At 34.9% G+C, this 21,623-nt stretch overlaps 3 protein-coding genes across 3 annotated transcripts; 1 reads left to right on the plus strand and 2 right to left on the minus strand.

The window, feature by feature from the left end:
- Positions 1 to 2,679: 2,679 nt before the first annotated feature.
- On the minus strand, positions 2,680 to 3,654 carry LOC103054539 (olfactory receptor 6F1-like). The gene has a single exon (XM_007443215.2). The coding sequence runs from the start codon at positions 3,652 to 3,654 to the stop codon at positions 2,680 to 2,682; it is 975 nt and encodes a 324-aa protein (XP_007443277.2).
- A 4,399-nt stretch (positions 3,655 to 8,053) lies between these two features.
- On the minus strand, positions 8,054 to 9,007 carry LOC103054781 (olfactory receptor 5G9-like). Its single transcript, XM_007443216.4, has one exon. It carries the CDS (start codon positions 9,005 to 9,007, stop codon positions 8,054 to 8,056), a length of 954 nt encoding a protein of 317 aa, XP_007443278.4.
- Positions 9,008 to 12,422: 3,415 nt separating this feature from the next.
- Positions 12,423 to 15,884, plus strand: LOC103055016 (olfactory receptor 6B1-like). Its single transcript, XM_088143308.1, has 2 exons — positions 12,423 to 12,479; positions 14,925 to 15,884. The coding sequence occupies exons 1-2, from the start codon at positions 12,423 to 12,425 to the stop codon at positions 15,882 to 15,884; spliced, it is 1,017 nt and encodes a 338-aa protein (XP_087999434.1).
- Positions 15,885 to 21,623: the final 5,739 nt, after the last annotated feature.

Here is a 21,623-nt window from a genome sequence, read left to right on the forward strand (position 1 = left end):
ACAGAACCACACAGGAAGGAAGTCTGGATGATTATGAGGATTGAGGCAGTGAAAATGAATATGTATCTTTCAGTATTTCAGAAGCCCTCAGAAAGACTGCTGTTAGCTAACCAGTGGCATTCGGATCAAAATTTCAGACCAGATCTATCAATAACGTAATCAATGCTCCTTTACCTTCTCTCTTCCCTCCTTGCCAAACCAGTTTACCCAAGCAAGTACAGAAAGGGCTGTTCTTGTTTCTCTTTTTTGTACAATTGTGGTAACAACAAACTGTTCTTCACAATGTATTTTTCATGCAGAGGATGGTGACTGAAATCTCTCTGACAGCTTGTGCTGAGAAAGATTGTAAGACCTTCATTTTTTCCCCAGTTTTCTCAAGGAAAGTTAGAGCATCATAGAAATTATGTCTCAACCATATCCATCTCCCATTACTACTTCCCATGTCGGAAAGGTAGACTGACGAAATGATGATGAATGCTGATTATAGAATCTACTTATATTTATTCAAAAAGAGGGTTTCTCGGGAGTTTTCTCTGGATATATGCTGATGAATTATGTTCATACCAAAATTTTGAATTTTTAAAACATTTTTCTTATTTTCAATAAGGCTTTGAAGTACTGTATGGCTATTTTGCAGACAAAGAAAATCAGGTCTTACCTGCAACCATTTTCTGTTCTATCCAGTGATGTTCCAAGATTGCCATCAAGGACTGGTATGAATTTGTGAAATTAAAATAATGGGTGCTTAGCACACTGAGAATGTCTCAGAGAATTATAACATTTCACAAGAACCAGGGGACTTGCTGATTTGCTCTTTGAAAAATATTTATGATGCGATCAGCCTCATAACCCTCAAGGATCTGTTAACTCAGCCTTTCCCATGGGACCCCTTGCCTAAAAAAAGGTTATAGCTCTTTGTTACATTAAGTTGTTTCACAGAAGCTTAAGCAAACTTTCCCTGTCAGATTCTAGCAAAAGTAGTTGAGATTCTCAATGACTGAAAAAAGAAGTGCAAAGACAGGGGCTGAGGCGTTCAAGACATCCTGTCAGGATCTTTTGTGTAACCACTACAAAGATCCCTGTAGTATGCAGGGCCGCAGATTCAATCCCTCAGAGAACCACCAAAATATTTTTAATGTCTATTCCTGGTTTAACTCCAAATGCTGGAGGAGAAATCAGTCTAGATTACCTCATCACTGGGGTTAAAAGGGACAAAGAGGTTGGGGAAAAGTTTAAGATGATAATTACTCAATAGGAAGAAGGGTGGAAGGCATAATTGTATTTTTCCCTTTTTTATATCTCTTTATTTCTCTCTTTGTTTTTGTTTGTTCTGTATATTTCATTACACTGAAAAATTCTAATAAAAAATAGATTACTTCATTATTCTTCAGAGAAAGAATAATTATTAGACATCTCTTGATGAGGATTTATTATTTTTTTTGGTAATTTTTCTCCAAATTTGTAATATGCTAACTATGGCAAATATAAAAGTTTTTAGTTTGACAGATTCTATTGAATACTAATAACTGTGAGGATAATGTAAAATAGCTTACGTTTGGTATTTATATAATAATGTTAATAAAATACAGTGATATTCTGCCAAAAAAAAAAAAAAAAAGGAAGCTTTAAAATGAAAATGATTTTATATATTTAGATAAATACAGATATGTATTTGTGCTTGTATATGCATGTTTCGATTTTCTGAAAAGCCTCAATGTGTAAACAGGATATAATAATACTGTGCTCTTGGGTTAATCAAGATTCCATTTAAATTGGATTTCATACCTGAAAAGGCTCTTTCTAACTAGATCAATAAAATATATATGGATATTCCTTACAATAGGATTATGGAAATATATGGATTTTCACCAAAAATCAGGAGTTTCTTAAAGTGTTTATTAAACTATCACAGTTTGGTCAAACTGTGTACATTATTCTAATTATATGAGAATATGGCAAAATTATACTCAGAATTTCTTTTTAAGCTATCCTTTACTGTTTAGTTAATAGAGAAATATTTCATTTCTCAGAAGTGACTGTGGGAAGGGAGATATGGTCTTATGTAAGTTTATTCAGAGAAAAAAACCAAATTAAACCAAACCACTCTCCCCATGTGGATTGATAGGTTAGTAGATATAGTATGTCAGTATCACTATTCTGGGAGGCATCCTACAGGTTCCATTATATCTGTCATTAATCACAAAGGCTGCAGGAAACAACAATGAAAACAATACAACCTGAACCATTTATTTTAATAATTGATTGACTGCAGTATCCACAGCTCAGTCTTCCAACCCACAACATGGATTTCACAAGTAATTTAACAGTCAAAATTTTAAATATGCAACTATGAAATATCAGGTAATTATATTAATGATGTCCACAAGAGAAACAAAGATATACAAATATTTTTACAAAACTTTTCTCAAAACCAATATGGAGAAAAATAAGCAAGTTGTCCTTAGAAGAACATATTTCAGATGAGATCTTAGAGAAGCCATTATTTTTGATATGATAGTTTAGCCCCAAATTATAAAAGAGGGCCAAAATAAAATATAAAATGGGACATTGAAACAAAACATTGCACAATGGAATGTTTGGTTTTCAGTTGATCAAGAAAATTTTCCACTGTTCAGCATGATGGTATAAGAAGAAAGAAATGATTTCAGAAACCTATGATCATATATTGGCTTGCATTCTTGCAAAATGTACCATTTTACATCTAACTCTCCTTAGGGCTTTGTGGACTTCTTGGTTTCTTAAACTGTAGATCAAAGGGTTGATCAGAGGAGTCAAGACAGTGTAGAAAATGGAAAAAACTTTATTCAGATCTCTCAAACTAGGTGTATCTGGCAAAATGTAGACAATTATTAGTGTACCATAAAAAAGACAAACCACGATGAGGTGAGAAGAACAGGTTGAAAAGGCCTTTTGCCTTCCCACAGCAGAAGATATTTTTAGAATTGTGACTATAATGCAAATATAGGATATTAGTGTAAGTAGAAATGGAGTGACAGTGAAAATGACAGTCAAGAGGAAGGTAACAAGTTGAACTAATGTTGTGTCACTACATGAAAGTTTTTCAAGTGGAATCAAGTCACAAAAATAATGATTTATAACATTAGGGCCACAGAATGATAACTGAGACAACAGTGATATTGTTAGGCAATTAGCTAGGAAAGATCCAATCCATACTACAATCATGATCTGGACACCAATTTTCCCATGCATGATGGAAGCGTAGTGTAAAGGTCTACAGATTGCCAGATATCGGTCATAGGACATGGCTGCCAGGAGGTAAGTCTCTATGCAAACACAAGAACCAAACAAATAAAATTGGACCATGCATCCAGTAAAAGAAATAGACTGTTGACCAGTAAACAAATTGGCCAACATTTTTGGTAAGATGATTGAACTATAGCAGGTCTCCAGGCAGGACAGATTCCCCAGGAAAAAGTACATGGGTGTGTGAAGATTGTGGTCAGCTATAACTAGCAATATAATGAGGAGGTTCCCAGCGACTGTTGCAAAATATATCACGAGGAAGAATAGAGAAAGAAGAGTCTGCAACTCAGGGAGAGTTGCAAAACCTGTAAGGATAAATTCTGAGATCATTGTCTGGTTTCCTGTCTCTGTGTTGAACATTTCTTCCATTCAGTAATTCTCAGAGTCTTATTTTCCTTCTGCATATCCCTCATTGATGGAATCTATAGCAGGTCAGTTGAGTTCTAGAATATAACAAGAATTAAATAGATTTCAAAATGTAAGTGTATATATAATTTTGAGTTATGTTATCCAACTAGAATTTCCCCCCACTGTTATCTTCATAGGTAATGAGAATTGAAATAGAGTTGCAGGAGTATTGCTGAAGCCACTTCATGGTAACATCTTGTGTTTCAAAAGTAGACTTGTGTCATTTCATGGAGGGGATTGTGATTTGATTCTTAGATTAGGATCAGCTTAGAGTTAGGAAAATGGAGCCCCATTTTTGTCAAGGGATTTTCACTGTAGGTTTGCTGAGTTTGCTGAGTTCACTTTCACTGTAACACAAAATTACAAGCAAAACTTTATGCTTGCAATGTAACTGAGGTGCATGCCTACCATGATAATTTTCAGTTTCTCTAGATAGTAGACTTGTGAAAATCTGAATCATTGAATATGATGTAGGACTAATAGTTGGACAAAAGTAAATGTTGCTTAATATACTTGACATTTACACATATTGTCAGTTGGATCAAAATGCTGATTATGGAAGTTGGTCTGTCATGTTTCCTATCTAATAGAATTTCTGCTCAGGTCCACCAGTATTAAGAGGTTAATATTCCAGTTGTTCTGCTCTTGAGAAGATCAATATAACTCCATTAATTATGTTTACATCAAACTTCAACTGCCCAATAACATAGTAACAATAATGTTAGTGGATGCTGCTCATGGGATCATATTGCTTCCCCCCATGATACATTAATTGCATTGTCTAATTTATTATTGTATTTTTAAATGCTGGTTTATGACCATAATCTCTCTCTCTCGCTCTCTCTCTCTTTCACACACACACACACACACACACACACACACACTATCTATCTATCTATCTATCTATCTATCTATCTATCTATCTATCTATCTATCTATCTATCTATCTATCTATCCATCCATCCATCCATCCATCCATCCATCCATCCATCCATCCATCCAAACATAACCCTGTCCTTTTTCTTTATTTGATTTTTTTACAGATATTTAAAAACACAACCAAGAAGAAAGAAGTAAAAAAAAAAAAAAAAGGAAAAGGAGAAACAAAAAGAAATGAAATAAAATTTACAAGTTGCATAGAATTGAACCAGTATTTTCAAAGCAATCTTAGATTAGGACTACATATAAGATTACCTTAACTCTTTCTGAAATCAAATAAAAGAAATAATTAGCAAAAATAGCCAATGTAATAAAAATCATCAATCAGAATAAACAATAAATAGAAATTTCTGTCAAATTAAGAATATTCATCCTTCTTATAACAAAATTAAAAAATGTACTATTTTAAAGACCTTATGTTAAAAGGACCCAGATGTAGTTACTATCCATGTATAGAATTAAATCCCACAGTTTCCAAGTAAAATTAAAATCCATATCAGACTAGTTTTGCTTTGAACTTGTTTCTCAATGGGTGTATTATTATTATTACTATTACTACTACTACTACTATTATTTGCTTTCTATTGTATTGTGATTTGTCATTTTATCTATTTAATTTTATTTTAAATTTATCTGCTATTTCTAATTTCATGTGGTTTTTTTTATTGTTGTAAGCAACGAAATGCATTGGAAGAATGGTGTTTCAAGGTTTTAAAAAATAATTATTCAATCAGTCCCAATATTCAGAATTACCCATATATTAGTCCCACTATACTCATTATATATCTTTTTTAACCTGGTAAGTGTTTGTAGGTTTACACTCCAGAGCAGTAGTCCATGTTTCCCAAGCTGGTGCTCTTCACATTTCTTGCACCATAGCACACTCATCTATTGACAACTATGAGCATTGTAATCCTCCTCCTCCTTCCCCCCTCCCCCCGAATATTCCTTCTCTTCTTCCTCCTAAATGTGGAACAATTTACCACGGCCCAACCCCAGGCAACAACACTATTAGGAGTCTGATACATAATTAGACACTGTCTTTACAATTTCCAAGTTCCTAGGCAGAGTTCAAATCATGAAGAAGAACACTAGCCAATATTAGCTGTGATGCACAATTAATGGAACTGGAATAATAATAATTCAACTCTAGAGAGCATCAGGTGTTGAAAGAGTGCAAAGAATAACTTCTGCAGTTAAGCATACGTTCTGCATACACACACATACACACACATTCAATAAAGAGGACATTTGGGCATTATAGGAATAGAGGAAAATGAGAGTTTGCTTTGGAAATATGAATTATGTTCACACCATGTTTTGCTTTGTTGAAACAATGGTTTCTAGTTTAGACAAGGTTTTGAAGTATCCCTGTTTTGTAGGTAAAGAAAATCAGCAAATAGATTAGCTCTTACCTGCAACCATTCTTTGTTCAGGTGATTTCGACCAATAACCAAGGATTGCTCTAAATTTTGAAGGTCAAAACTAGACATTCAAGACACTGAAAATGTTTCAGACAATTATATTACTTCACATAAGCCAAGGGACTTGCTAATTTGCTCATTGAAAAGCATTCATGATGCAACCAGCCTCATAAACCTTGAGGATCTGCTAATTCATTCTTTCCCATGGGACTGCTTTGCTACAAACATAGCTGTTAGGCCATTTAACATAGAGATAAGCAATCTTCCTCTGTTGAATTGTAGCAAAAGTAATTGAAATTCTAAATCTAACACAGTTCTCCCCCTGCAGAAGTGTAAAAAGTGTGGCTCAGGGGTTCCAGGCAGCCTATTAGAATCCCTCGTTTAGCCCTTTTAGAATGTGTAGGGCCAAAAGTTGTACACCTCAGAGAACTTACCTTGAACTGCCACAGATTTTTTTTTTTTAACTGAGAAGGTGGGAGCATCATAGATTTTATCTAACTGGGAGGGATAAGACAGCCTGACCAGTACAAAACAGCAGAGAATACAAAATGTACAAAGCTCAAAGATATTACCTGAAGCTTTAAGAAAGTCAAAGACAAAAATGAGATTTCTTGAAGTTCACCAATAAGGTTAACCTGGAATGATATCTACAATATTATCAATAGGGCTGTGTAGTGTTCCAGATTTCTTGAAAGTTCAGAAACAGGATTGGACAGGAATGAGGGAAGAGATTTATCTTCAAATTTCCAGTGCCAATGACTTCTCACTGATTATATCAGCTTTCATTCTTCTGATTTTGTGCAACTCTGTCACCATATTCTATGCACCACTTTCTGTAGACAATCCTATATAATTTGGGTATTTGGATTTCACTTTTGAGGTTCATAAATGATGAGCATTCTGTTCTTGTGTGGTACATACATCCCATGCATCTGTCCTAAAGTGCCTATGAAGCATAACTTTGAACTATTATGGAATTATACAAATGCAAACTATGTGGTGCTATACAATTAATAACTATCCAGCAAAGAACTAAACAATATTCACAACAGAAACAAAGAATATTAGCACTATGAAAACAAAAGGATTTGATCTGAGTTATTTATCCAAGCAGATTTTATTAAACTTATTAAACTTCTAAAGTCAATTGAAAAGGGGCCAGCACACCTTCTTAGTTAAAGAACTATGATTTGTAGGACAAAACAAAGATATATACACATGTATGTCAGAGAAGTAATTTTAAAAAGAACATTCACCGCAGACTAGAGTTGATCAAGAAGATCATGTGGTTTGAACTCAATGTGATTAATGAAATAATCATGGACTGCAAGCAATGATGATGCTAGAATAGGGCACTAAGTAGAGGTGTAGTTAACGTTTACATATACATATACAAGTGAATGAAAAATCACAGTGCCTAAATTTTCCCCATCCTGATGCCCTCCAGATATATATTGAGACTTCAATGTCCAGAAAGTTCAGCCAGTACCATTTGTTTGTTTGTTTATTTATTTATTGCATTTGTTTGCTGCCTGCTCCAGGGATGCTAGGCAATTTCCAATAGTTAAAAACATAAGAGATAAAACAGATTTTTTTTTTAAACCCACTTCATGGCATTAACTGTTGTATGCCTAAGGAGGATTCTCTTTACCAAAGTCCTTGTAGAAGAGCACAGGTTTTATTGCCTTCCTAAATGTTGACAGTCTGTGGGTCATCCTGATCTCAAAGAAAAAGAGCTAGTAGCTGATGCAGAAGTCATCTGGACAGTACCAGTTTGGGGAAGTCTGGTCTAGCACATGGATTAAATCTATACTGTTTCAGTCATTTGTGGAAAACAAGTTTATAATTCACTGTATGCAGTTTGGAAAGTACTATTGCTTTTTTCACCCACCAGATTAATGAAATAAATATATTACATTTAAGAACATCATTTATTATGGAAACTGTTAGACCAAAACGCAAAAAACAATTGTTATAAATCATGACAACAGACTGGCTTACATCCTTCCAAATTGTATCACTTTGCATCTAACCCTCTGCAGGGCTTTCTGGACCTCTTGATTTCTTAAACTATAGATGAGGGGGTTTATCAGAGGAGTCAAGACAGTGTAGAAAATGGAAAATATTTTATTCATATCCTTTAAAGTGGGTGCATCTGGCAACATATAGACAATTATTAATGTACCATAAAAAAGACAAACGATCATGAGATGAGAGGAGCAGGTTGAAAAGGCCTTTTGCCTTCCAGTGGCTGAAGTTATCTTTAGGATGGTGATAATAATGAAAATATAGGATGTGAGAGTCAACAGGAAAGGAGTAACAGTAAAAATGAAAGTCAAGAGAGAGGTAACAAGTTCAATCAGTCTTGTGTCACTGCAGGAGAGTTCTTTTATTGGAAGTAGATCACAGAAGTAATGATGTATGATATTGGGGCCACAGAAAGTTAGATTTGCCATCAGAGATACTGTTATACAATTAGCCAGCAAAGAACCAATCCATACCCCTATTATGAGTTGGAAACTAAATTTTGCATTCATGATGGAACTGTAATGTAAAGGTCTACATATTGCCAGAAATCGGTCATAGGACATGGCAGCAAGGAGATATGTTTCTATGCCAACACAAGAACCAAATAAGTAAAGTTGGACCATGCACCCATTAAATGAAATAGACCTCTGACCACTAAGCACATTTACCAACATTTTGGGCAAAATTACTGAACTATAACACATTTCCAGACAGGACAAATTCCCCAGAAAAAGGTACATGGGGATGTGAAGGTGGTGGTCTGCAACTACTAGCAAAATGATGAGAATATTCCCAGTCATTGTCACAAGATAAACCATTAGGAAGAACAAGAAAAGGAAAGGCTGCAAATCAGGGCGATTAGCCAAACCAATAAGGATGAATTCTAAGATGGTTGTTTCATTTTCTTTTTCTTTATTTTGCATTTCTTCTTTTCAATAATTGTCTAAGTCTTATTTCCTTCTTCTGGTATTTTATAATCAGAAGGATGAATTCCATGAAGTTTGTTTGATTTCTTTTCACTTGGTCCCACACTGATGACCAACACATCAGACCTAGAATATACATCAATAAAATTGATTTTAATATATTATCTAGCCATATATTCTTTATTTTTGGGAGAAGGCAAATTTGAATTGAATTATGCAGCTAGAGCTTTTGCTGATTATATTTTCTTGTGAAATCTGAGGCTAAGAAACATAATTTACTTATCTACATTAATTCAAAGGAATCCATCATTTTTTTCTACTCGTGTATGCTTTATACATGAGTTAGGAGGAATCTAAAATTAATATTTTGACTTAGACATCTTCTTGCATATTTTGAGAATAGGAAACACCTCAGATTTATTTAGAGATTCACCTAACAGCCAATAGGCTAAAATGATTTATTGGATAAAGCACAATCAGTTCTGTTTATACAAAACTCTAGCCTTGAATTTATGATTCATGAATTATAACACCTGGATGCACACAGTAAAGTAAACTTAAACCAACAAATAGCAATATGTGAATTGTTTTATTGAGCAAGTGGGTGTAAATGACAATTGGATAGGGGACTGTATTAATATGCTAAGTTAAAACTGGGAAGAGAGTGATCACATCCATCTGTAGTCCTCTGGCTCTTACCATATTATTTGCAATAGTAAAACAATCATGGTTTCTCAGTTTAGAGAAAATTGGCATGGCTATTTCACAGGCAAAGGTTATGGGTATATGGGATTAGCACTTACCTGCAACTCCTAACCCTTACACTGTGGGATGATTCAGGATTCACCATCAATAACACAGGGTTGTTCTATATTTATAAAAGGTAAACAGTGGACTCAGAGCACGTTGGCCTTGCTACCACTGCAAAGTTATGTTACTTAACCAAACACCTAGAAGAAGTGAGCCATGGGGCTTCCTCCTGATTGGCCGGCTGATGCAATCCAATTCCTGAATCCCAATTGGATTGTAACAGCAATTCCTTCTCTGTGGGACTACTTTACTAGTTGGCTTTAAAAAGTTGAGGATCATATACCATTAAAAATAATTCTGAATATGATATATGTGACACTGTTTATCAGTTTCTCTGCAATGTGTTTTTTTTTCAGCTGTCCCAATTATAAAAATCTGTCCTAATAACTAGGCATTCTCCAGCTATATTATTCATGTCGATAAGTACTTGAATACATCTAAGTATTAATAATTTAATATAGTGGAAAATCCATTGACATTTTGTGGTAACAGATTCATTCAGTACTATGAAAACAATAAAGCCTTATTGCAAAATTGTTATACAGAGAATTCAAACTTGGAAGCTGTAGTCTTTTATACAGCTTGGATGAACAAGTAGATTCTGTAATGTTTTCTTTGTCCCTTCTCACATAATTCTTCAAAGCTTTAACAAGTCTCATTTGTAAATTCAGTATGGGAAAGTTATCCAGGTCACTCTTTTGGTTTGTTTTTTCTTTAATGTTTTTTAATTATTAAGGCATTAGCTGGTTATTTGTATATCCAGTGAAGTATCTTTCAGACATGCTTAGTCTTCACATCAATTATCTACAGCCACTATTATGTTGTTTATAAATTACAGCAGTTGTAGTATGAGGCTATAGAAAATTATTTTAGGATAAAGAGCTGAGTGCCATCTGTTATCCTTATTTCCTGTCCCTACTATTACTTTGCTCCCATTGTTAATGAGGCTGCTGTCCCTCCCAATTGTTTTTGGAAAGAAAGTACAGTGATAAGAAAATTCTACAGTAGGAAAAGGCCAGAGAAAAATTTAGTGTCTCACAAATTTTTAGATCTCTGATTTAGATAAGAAGTGGAAAAGTGTAGCATCTTTTGAAATTGGATTGAAATTCCCATTATTCCTGACCATTGATAAAACTGGAGGAATCAGAGCCTCCAGAAGTTGTTGGTCCAACATCCATTAGTTTAATGTTGGAACAAGAAGTTCTGGAGGGTCTGATTCTTCATTTTAATTTAGGTGAAATCTATCATAGTTTTCAGACTCTTTTAGATTTTGTTTTGTTTCCTTCCCTCTCTAAAATTGAAGCTATTTCAGAAGTAAGGTGGAATTCTACTTTGGTATTACAAGAAGAAGCATTGTAGTTTGTAAATAATAGCTGTTGATTCTGAGTTTAGAAACTAAGTAAAGTTAAGCCTTGTCAAAGCTTGGATGGGAAACTGCCAGGGAATCTCAGGGTTGCAGTCTACATTGGGAACCTCAGAAAACATCCTGGAAGAAGACAATCAAAAACCCACTTTTGTACTGTTGCCGTTAAAACTAAGTGGATATGTCCATGAAGTCACCAGCAGTCAAACTTGACTTGAAGGAGAATTTAGATTTAAACCTTAAGGACACATTTGTGATCGGTGTAGAAAGAGTAATTAACAATATCCTAACATAAGTAGGCATGCAACGTTTCCTGTTTGAACATTATTCTGTCACTCTTGTTTGAATTGTAATATCTCCCATGTGAATTTCATTATATTAAAAATAGTTTGAGATGCTTGGCATAACTCCTAGAAATTCTTTCAAGCTGACATTTTACTACCCAACTAATTTAGTAGGAGATGAGAACCTAATTATAAAAGGAATTTCTCTTTAATACATATAGAGGGACCATATTTATCTGCTTTAGATTATTAGAAGGTGGGTGTTTCAGACCAAGTATCTTTCAACATTTAGAGATAGTTTATGACTGGTTTATGTTGATACTTACGGTTTATGTTATATAATTTATGGTTTATGTTATATATTTAGAGATAGTTTATGTTGAAGTAATGTACTGCAAATGGTTATGACAGCACAATGTGAGAAAGAACTAAAAGACCCTTTTATGTTGAGCTTTGCTGCATTATTTTACGTTCCATGAATTGTGGATGTGTCAGACCTTTCTAAAATGTGAAATTCTGTGATTTTAAGAAAAAAAATGTACTAAAATATTCTTGGTTCAATACTATTTCTTTAAATCAATTAAAATAAAATATTTCCACAGATGTATAATACTGTTACCAATATCTTGATTCAACAATTGTCAGCTGAAAATGAGATATCAGCTTCCAGATTTTTTTCCCCCACACTACTCTATTTGGCTCTCAACTAAAGACCAAATTCTGCTGGCCCAAATAACAGGTTTGACTATATTTTACTTTCTATACTAGTCACAAAATATAGTCAAATCTGCTATTTTTCTAAGTGATTTCAAACTTGTATCCATAGAACTAGTTGTGCATAATCATTGAATGTTTAACTATGTTCATGTATTGCATGACAGGAAAATTAAGAAATGTTAGGACCATCTAAAACAGATTTTTGAACTTGAGAAGATACAAAACGTTTGTCTTTGGGATGGAACATGAATGGAACACCACCGAGATCCCATCTAGGAATATAAGCAATTCAGAGGTAAATCTATATACAGTGTACTGGCATATTATATGTACTGTATTTGGAACAGAATATATTTTATTTTTATAAATATACCAACAATTCTATCTTTTTTTTGTTTTTGTTTTTTGGTAACTGAGATAGAAACTATTTTTGTAAATCTGTCTAATATGGTCTACATGGACCATTTAGTTCATGGTATATGCTCTTGCATCAATAATAGCAATTAGGAAGAGTGTTTTGAAAGATCAGACAATTTGATTTCATAAAAATCCAAAGGATATGTGTCATGAAGACTATTTATACTTCCCAAGTTCAGAGATAAAAATAGATGAATTATTATATTTTATTTAAGGTGGTGAATAGTTGCGGAGACAAGAGTATTGAAGGCTGGGATGGGGAATCTCCAGAAAATATAGAAGCTAGGAGGCAAAATACAAATCAAACAGATGTATATTAGAAAGTCTCGATGCAGCCTGCCTGCCTGCCTGCCTCCTTCCTTCCTTCCTTCCTTCCTTCCTTCCTTCCTTCCTTCCTTCCTTCCTTCCTTCCTTCCTTCCTTCCTCAGTATTAGGAAGAGGTACTTTTCAGAGAAGAATGAACAGTGGAGAACTATGTTTTGGATTACATATTTCCTCTCTATGAAACTCTGTGCAAACACGTGTCTATTTTGAGACTATACATGTCTCTCTATGTATGCATAAGAGTGAGAGAGAGAGAGAGAGGGAGAGAAGGAAGGGCTTGCTTTCGGCAGATGATGCAAATCAGGAAATTTTCAGGAGACAGAATGAAGAAAGAGCCATTTTTTTTTCCTCTCCCCCACTTTTTAAAAGTATATAAATTAATGTTTTAAAATGGAAGGTATCAACCAAATTATACTATTAAAATTCTAGCAATCCACTTTTTCCACGCAGAGAATTCAAAGCACATAAATTCCTATACAGTCAATTTCTGATTAGGAAAGCATTTTGGAAGTATAAATCTTTGTATGCAATAAGGCTGAAGAAGATTCCCTTAGCTTCCCTACTGGGAATAGCAGTAACACAGCTCTAGAATCAACTGATGGCAAATGGACTTCTCTTAGTAAAATTTTTCCTTCCAATACCAAGATCTATACAAAAGTTGCAAAAAAATCTGAACTAATCTGTTAGATCTTGCCAGCTGGAGTTTTCTTATATCCTATCATAAATTACAGTAATTAAAATAAGTTTTACTATGTATAATATAAAATGGGAACTTTGTACACCAAAGCCTAGCATTTGGATAAGTGCCTGATGTTATGTTTTGGTGATAAACTGACAGACCTGTGATAAACATGGGAGTAAGGCATGGTTGGGCAAGATAAAGAGTGCTTTACTTGGTTTTCTACACATTGAAAGTAGTGCCTCTATAAAATTTCAAATTCCAAAAAGTTGGCAAATGAAAAATATTCAGCCAATGTGACAGATAAATTATAAGTTAAATCACGTATATTTTTAAATTCATCTATTTTTTGAATAGTGTCATTTTCATCTTCTGTGCACATCTGATGACAAAATGTAGGTATATCTCTTTCAAAACCCTTATGGCCTTCTAGCCTTTTTCTGATCTCATGCAAACAATACCAGAGAAAGAAGAATTGTTTTAGTTATTTATGTACTTCATTAGGTTTTTTTTGTTTTTGTTTTTTACTGATTCCCTGCCTTTTCCTCCCTTGTCCCACTGAGATTCTCCTTTTCATTCTGCCCAATTTCTGCAGTGCTGTCCTTCCCATTTAGTACAGGGCTGATTATGACAGAGGAACTGGGAAATTTGGACCCTTCTAGTTTAAAGCTGAACGTACAGTTTAACATTAAAGGTAACAGCATCTTAAAATAGTGCTTCTAGTCATTGGCAAAGGAGGGTTGGCACAGAGACCCCACTACTGCCTCTCCCACAGTGTCTAACTCTGAGCCAGGCTGCCTTCCTCAAATACAGAATTTTCAAGAGAACAGATAAGAAGTTCTACTCATTACTTTTCTGTAGTAACAAATTCTCTCTACAACTGAACAATAAATTCCTGCAATAGCAGAAGTGATAAAGGTGGTACACAATGTTTTTGCAGGATGATAGGAACAGTAATATGAGCTCATACTGAGAAAATCCACATGGTGTGTCACACTTAACATGGATATATGATTTCCCTCCCTTCCCAATTTCGTGCCTGAATTCCTCAGCTCATTCTGGCTGCAAGGGCTTGAAAAAAAGTTCCCAGTATCTCTTTGTTAGAAGAGAATCTGCAAATATCTATATCTATATATACCCTCTAGGCCATTCAAATGTATGACACCCAACTTGCATTATTAAATGGCAAAAGAATTGAGAGGAATATACTAAGTTTCCCCAATATTTAAAGACAAAATATTAGACTCAGTTCTTAAAGAAAAAGGGAAGGATGGAGCTGTAGTCACCAAGGTGAATAACATTCTTTCATTTCTGTTTCAGAATCACTTTACTTTCCACCAGCAGGGAGGAAATCAATCAACCACTATAGAATTTATCCTTCTGGGATTTGGCAATCTGCTTGAACTGAGAATAGTCCTCTTCATATTACTTCTTCCTATCTATACTTTGTCCATTGCTGGAAATCTCCTAATTGTTTCACTGGTTGTAGTTGACCAGCATCTTCATACTCCCATGTATTTCTTCCTTGTTAATTTGTCTTGCTTGGAGATCTATTACATTTCAACTGTCCTGCCCAGGATGCTGGCTAGTTTTGTAACTGGAGATCAATCTATATCTGTCTATGGATGCATCGTACAGTATTTCTTCTTTGGAGTTTTTGTAGCCACTGAATGCTATCTTCTAGCAATGATGTCTTATGATCGGTATTTAGCAATATGCAAACCATTGCATTATACCAGTCTCATGAATAATAGACTCTCCCTCCAGCTCGCCCTCACATCTTGGATGTGTGGCCTATTGACTAACACTATCATAACTTCCTTTCTGCTGGAACTTACCTTTTGTGGACCCAATGAAATTGACCATTTCTTTTGTGATATATACCCAGTAGCAAATATTTCATGCAGCAATACACGGTTAGTAAAGCTTGCTACATCTATTTTATGCATTATTGGAACAGGCCTACCCTTTCTCTCAACATTGGCCTCATATATCTGCATTCTTCATACTGTCTTACAAATTAAATCTAAAACTGCTCAGCAGAAGGCCTTTTCCACATGTTCGTCTCACCTTATTGTGGTGACAATTTTCTATGTGTCAATATTCCTTGTCTATGTAGTTCCTGAGACTGAAACACTAAAGGAACTACACAAGATCTTTTCTATATTTTATACTGTCCTGACTCCTATGCTCAACCCTCTTATCTACAGTTTGAGAAACAGAGAGGTGAAGGAAGCTCTCTTCAAAGCCATCAGGAAATACAGCAACAAAATTTTGTAATCTCATAATGCCTTAAAACGTTTTCACTGCTGATCATGATATTCAGAAATGAATTTTTGCTGCTTTCTAAGTGAAATGATCTCATCCACATCTGTCCTTCTGTGATGAGCTAATTACTTCTCAGCATATAACTACTGTATGTATGTGCAAAATAATTGGAGATTATTTTAAATAATGGAGATTTTTTTTAGAAGCACTCAAGTGTCTTTCTGCTTTTAAATGTGCATTTTACAGCAGAAATGTAACAGCATACATCTGTAAAGTGATATGAACCTGCAATGCATTTTTTCGTTCTTTGTCAGTAAAAAATGATTGACAGTTTCTTTTTTTTTAAAAAAAAATCCTCATATGTTAGTGTTCCTTTTCAAGGAGTCAGGCAGTTCATGGACCACCTAAATGAGCAGTCTCCAATGTGCATGTGTGGGAGAAAATAAAGAACTATCCTCTGTCTTTCTCATTCCCCCTCCACCACCATCCTACTTTCCTTATTTGCTGAATTGTATCTACTATGTGTTCCCCAACATCCACATATATAAAGCTCATAAGGTAGACTTCCACAACTTCTGCCCTCAAGGTAATTTTGTATTACCACTCCTTTCCTCCCTGACCATTGGTGGGTAGTTATGGAAGTTACAGTTCAGCACATCTGAGAATACTAGGTTGGAGAAAAGTTATTGGGACTTCCTCTTCAACTAAAAAGGTAAGAAGAGTTTGATAGTGGAACCAATGGCCCAGAAAGTTAGTAGGTGGGTTCTCCTTAATTGGATGAGTTCCACTGGAAGTGAGAGAGCATCTAACTGGAATGATTCACCTCTATTGGAATGATTCACTTTGGATACGTGCACTGAGTGAAGGGTTGACCTCAGTGGCATAAATGGCTCCTTCCAACTCTCAGATTCCATGATTTTACTGCCTCTCCATTTGTTTTCTTAATGGCTCTCAATTTCAGTCATCACTTCACATTACTGGGCTATAGGGTCATGGAATCTGCTCAGTCTTGAACTCCATTTCATTCATTCTTCTTTAATTGAGCCTGTAGTTGACTAATTAATATATTCATGCACACTGTCTAATGCCTTGTACATGCAGAAACCTCAGTTTGTACCCTTTTTACTGCCTTTTATTTTTGTTACTTTTTTTACGTTTTTTTTACTCTTTTGGCTCTTTTGGCTCTTTTTACTGTCTTTTACTATTTTAATCTTTTTACTATTTTTTACTATTTTAGTATGAAAGGTTCACAAAAAATATTGTCATATTACATCAGATCCAAACCTGAATGTTTTAGTTGAGGCTATAGAAGTAGTAACATAAAACTCAAGCCAGTAAAAGCCTGCAAACTCAGGTTTACTAATAAAATTTGAGAGGTTTTAATCATGTCTGTGGATGATATCTGTGTCATGAAATTATTCATGGTAGTGAATACTCTGAAATACAATACTTTCCCCTCAGGTACTGTTTGGGGGGAGATATATAATCTAGTTTCTTTTCCTTCTTATCTTATGCTCTTTGTTCCTTTTTCTTTTGTTAGTTTAGGCCTTTTTGCTGTTGACATTTCAGTCTCATGAATTTTTCTAAGTGGCTTCAGTTCATACATGCCCCAGTTTTTGTATTTCTGTGGGTGATGACAATGATTTTCAGTTCAAGTCTGATGGATCCTATATCTGTCCCTTTTAAATGGTCATTCCATTCTTCATCTGCAGGTTACTTAAACTAGAGAATTAATTCACATTCATATGAAGTTAGAAGACAGAGATAATTGTGAAGTGTCACAGGAAGAACTGTAGAGGGTGCCAAGCTTCTTTGCATGGTTTTAAAATCACAATCTTTTTACCCAATCCTTAAACAGACTGATTATTTAATTGGTAATTGAGTATATATCTTACTCATTGACATTTAATTCAATAAAAATATAGAGCAACATTTCTATGAAAAGCCTCCATTAGTTTGACTTCCTCTGTAAAGTTCTTCCAAAATTTCCTTAGTGTTCTCATCCCAAAAATTGCAAACAGTTTCACAGAGCCAAGATACTTACAGAACAAGTGGAAAATATAAGGATTTATTTAACTTCCTAACCTGCTGTCGTTATATATTTTGGATTGCAAATCCGATTCTGGACAGCATCACCCATACGGATATGTTAGATTTAGAGCTAGATTTAGGCACTATCTTAATTACAGAGCACCAGCTCTATGTGGAAAATGCAAAGAGCTTTGTGGGAATTGACATATCTATTATGACATCAGTTTTTGGATATCGACATGTTTTCTTCGATGCCTAGAACATAATGTTGAGATAGGACAAATATATATAGTAATAATTCTCATATGAACATTGTAATAAATGTTACCCTCCCACACATAGCTGCTTACAAGCAACCACACTGAAACTCATTCCTCATTTCCAAGCCCTAAGAGAACTCTTAAAATGAAAATATTTTCAACCCTTGTGGGTGAAACTCACACCTTTCCCTTTCACCAAATACTTTTCTCCTGTTCTTTTTAAAAGATCCATTCCAGCTCTATACAAAACTGAAGATTGATCAGGAAAAAAAAAATGGGTAAAAATTAGTTTGAAAATCTTGTCCAAGGCCAGTAGGATTTTAAGAAGGTAATAAAAGTTATGCTGGAGGCTACAGAAGATGAATGGTACTCTCTTGCTGATTTCTGGCCTATTTTCTCATGCATAAATTGCTAAATGAGATGGGTTCAGTTTTCCTTGATGGTTAAAACACGAATAACTGACCTTTTCTGGCTCTGGATCCCACTGTTATTCTAGGAATTTACACCCAAATAAGTCATGTTCATGAGATGACAAATTTAATGAAGTTCAGTGACTCCAATTCCAAATCTTCCAAGTAATTGATGATTTTTAGAAGTATTATTATTTTAATTAAAGTTGGAGAGGGTGATCCCTGTGTTAAGAGCAACCCAAATAATGTTTTTTTGAAATCCCTCAAGGATCACACAGCCACTGAGAAGTCTATCTCATTGATCCAGAAAAAAGATTGCACCATTTTTTTTCTTCACTGATGCCATTCTTTCATCATAATATGATGAGGTCTGCCAGAACCAAGTTAGCCATATCCTCCTATATGATAAGAGCCAGAGGTACATTTCCCTTAAGAAGAACTAGGGTTAGGAAAAATCAAAGGAGTAATAAATTAAATGAAAATATATCCATTTCAATTTGAGGAGGATGAATTTTCTGAACATGGCAGATTTTATGAGGGTGGAAAAAATTCTAATCCTATCTATGCAGCTGAAAATAATTAAATTTGTAGATAGCTTTCTCTGTTGATGTATGCAAGTTTTGTAGTTTAGGTGATCAAAATCTCTTCCAGTCACCAATTCTTATTTTATGGCTGAAGAATACCATCTCTCTACATCTCCTCTGCTTGTGGGGTAAATGCCCATGCTGGTCTAGGATTTTGATGCTAGAGAAAAGGAAAAAGTCTCCCTCTGTTTCCCAGAGTGAAGCCAGACAGGAAGGGGGGGAAAATGGACTCTTTTGATGAGATAGTGTCTTCTACTGTGTCTGAAACACAGACAAGCAAATGAACAAATCTGATCAGCTCAAAAAATGCAGGACAACCTCTTTGCCTTTCAGCTCCCTAACTTGGATAGCCTGCCACTGTACTTTGCCTTTCAGCACCTCCCACCTAATGCTGGGGCAAAATCTGCTTGACAATTTCTCAAAAGTTTTTATTGACTTCTGCTTCTACCATATTTTCAGGATGCTCCATGATATCTTTTGAAATCTCTTTGGGGGTGTTTTCGAGCTCGCTTTAAACTGGAGCTGGCAGCCCTGATACTGTTGGTGTTGCTGTTTTTGGTTGCTTATCTTTCATCATTCCCTGGCTTCCTACATCCTCCAGAGTGAAAAAGCCATGCCAGAGAAGTTGCCTTGGCATTCAGGTGAAGTATGGGAAGCCAGAGAAGCTGCAGACTGCAGGAGCAATGACTGTAGCATGAGAGACAGGACTGGAATGCCCTTCTCTGAAAGAACGTTTGAAAGCAGATTCCTCTTTGAATGTCTCTCATTGAAGAAGATGATAAGAAATAGAAGAAATGCTGGACTTGTTTTCTGCCCAGCATTAATGCCACTTAAAACACATGTTTTGCACATGATAGATCTGTCCTAGGGAGCATTCAGGGTTTCATGTTACTTGATTGTGGGGCTCTGGATTCCATTATCACCATGACTTCTTCTTAGATCATTCTTAAATAAATGAAGCATAAATGACTCTGTAGATCTGCTGCTATCCTGGCTGCTATTGTTATTTTTAAAAAACTATGATTATAAAACTAGCCATGTAATGGTGGGGCTGCAACATCCAGTCAGTCAGAAGAGGGAAGCACAGAATTAGGGATGTTTCTATCTCATTGCTGCTATCTAGAGGTCATTCATTTTTGCAGCCAAGATCTGGTAGCGCTGGGACCTAGGTTTTTGACTGATGCAGGGATATAATATTGATTATCTTCTGTTGCCCTATAGTGATCATTTTAATATTTATTTCCAAGTTCGGTTTGGCTTCCTCTACCACCCCTCTTCTACAAAGTTTGAAAAAAGGTAAAAAGGTTAGAATATATATTCTTGATATATATAATCAAGATCTATAATCAAGAAGATACGTTTGTGGTGCCACATTTATAATTGTTTTAATTAATCATGGGGAATCTTGACTTTCAGTTCATGTTCTTGGTATTCGCTTTCTTATTCTGATTATGGGTCAACTTACCCTGACTTGATATCATGTAACATTTGTAGCTATGAACCTACTGTAGAACATCAGAAAATTATTCTTCAAACCATTCTGAAGATTACAAAATAATGTTTGTCTGTGTGTCTCTGTGTGTCTTTCTGCATATGAATGCATCTATCAACTGTCCCCCCTCCTTTAAGAGCACTTGTCACATATCCTCAATTTTTGCTCCCACTACATACCCACCTACCTACCGAACACAGTATTCCCTTTCAGAGTAAGCAATATTACAAAAAACACAGAAAAGGAGTAAATAAGCCAAATAATTAAAGATATAAGAAAAGAAAAAGGAAATGTTATATAGATAAATTTTGTTTACAGCGCCATTCCTATATTTATTCATAAAATTTCTGGACTTGTAAACCATCTTTGCTTCCATCACATCTACTTACAAATTCATATACTGTCCTCTGTAATTTAACTATCTAATCTATCTCCATGCAAATCTAACTATCTAATCTATCTCCATCCAAACACAACTTTCTTGGTTTTCTGCATGTTCTTTACCCATTCACAATTATTTCACATATTGACACACATTTGCAATTGGATTCTTACTCATACTTTCCATACGCCCAAACTATCTGAATGTTCTTGTTTGATATTGGTCACTCACCTCTGTATTCATCCCATATTCATTCACCACTCATTCATTCTTGTCTCTGTACATCATTGCCATCATCATCATGTTCTCCTCCACCAGATACACCTGTCTCTCTGCATTCAATTTAATATTATGTTTCTCCTGACATACTTATTCTCACTTCCATATACTTCTTTATTTATAAGTATGTTATGTTTATGTTACTTATAAACATTTAGGCACCTCTACTGAAATTTGAATGAATTTTTAAAAGAAGTTTCAATGAATCCCTAAGTGAACAGAAGCTAAGACAATCTCTACATGATACAGAGTTAAAGAGGCATATTCCTGGAAATTTGAATGAATACTTACTACCTATGGGCTATTTCTTACA

The sequence above is a fragment of the Python bivittatus genome, unplaced genomic scaffold, assembly GCF_059951505.1.
Source record: "Python bivittatus isolate LINGU-HERP-01145 unplaced genomic scaffold, Pbiv_v1 ctg000410_np1212, whole genome shotgun sequence".
Classification (NCBI taxonomy): Eukaryota; Metazoa; Chordata; class Lepidosauria; order Squamata; family Pythonidae; genus Python; species Python bivittatus.

Coding starts and splice junctions, on each gene's coding strand:
- LOC103054539 (XM_007443215.2), bottom strand. CDS start 3,654: ATGGAAGAAATGTTCAACACAGAGACAGGAAACCAGACAATGATCTCA.
- LOC103054781 (XM_007443216.4), bottom strand. CDS start 9,007: ATGCAAAATAAAGAAAAAGAAAATGAAACAACCATCTTAGAATTCATC.
- LOC103055016 (XM_088143308.1), top strand. CDS start 12,423: ATGGAACATGAATGGAACACCACCGAGATCCCATCTAGGAATATAAGC. Junction 12,480..14,924: donor GGAATATAAGCAATTCAGAG/GTAAATCTATAT, acceptor TTTCTGTTTCAG/AATCACTTTACTTTCCACCA.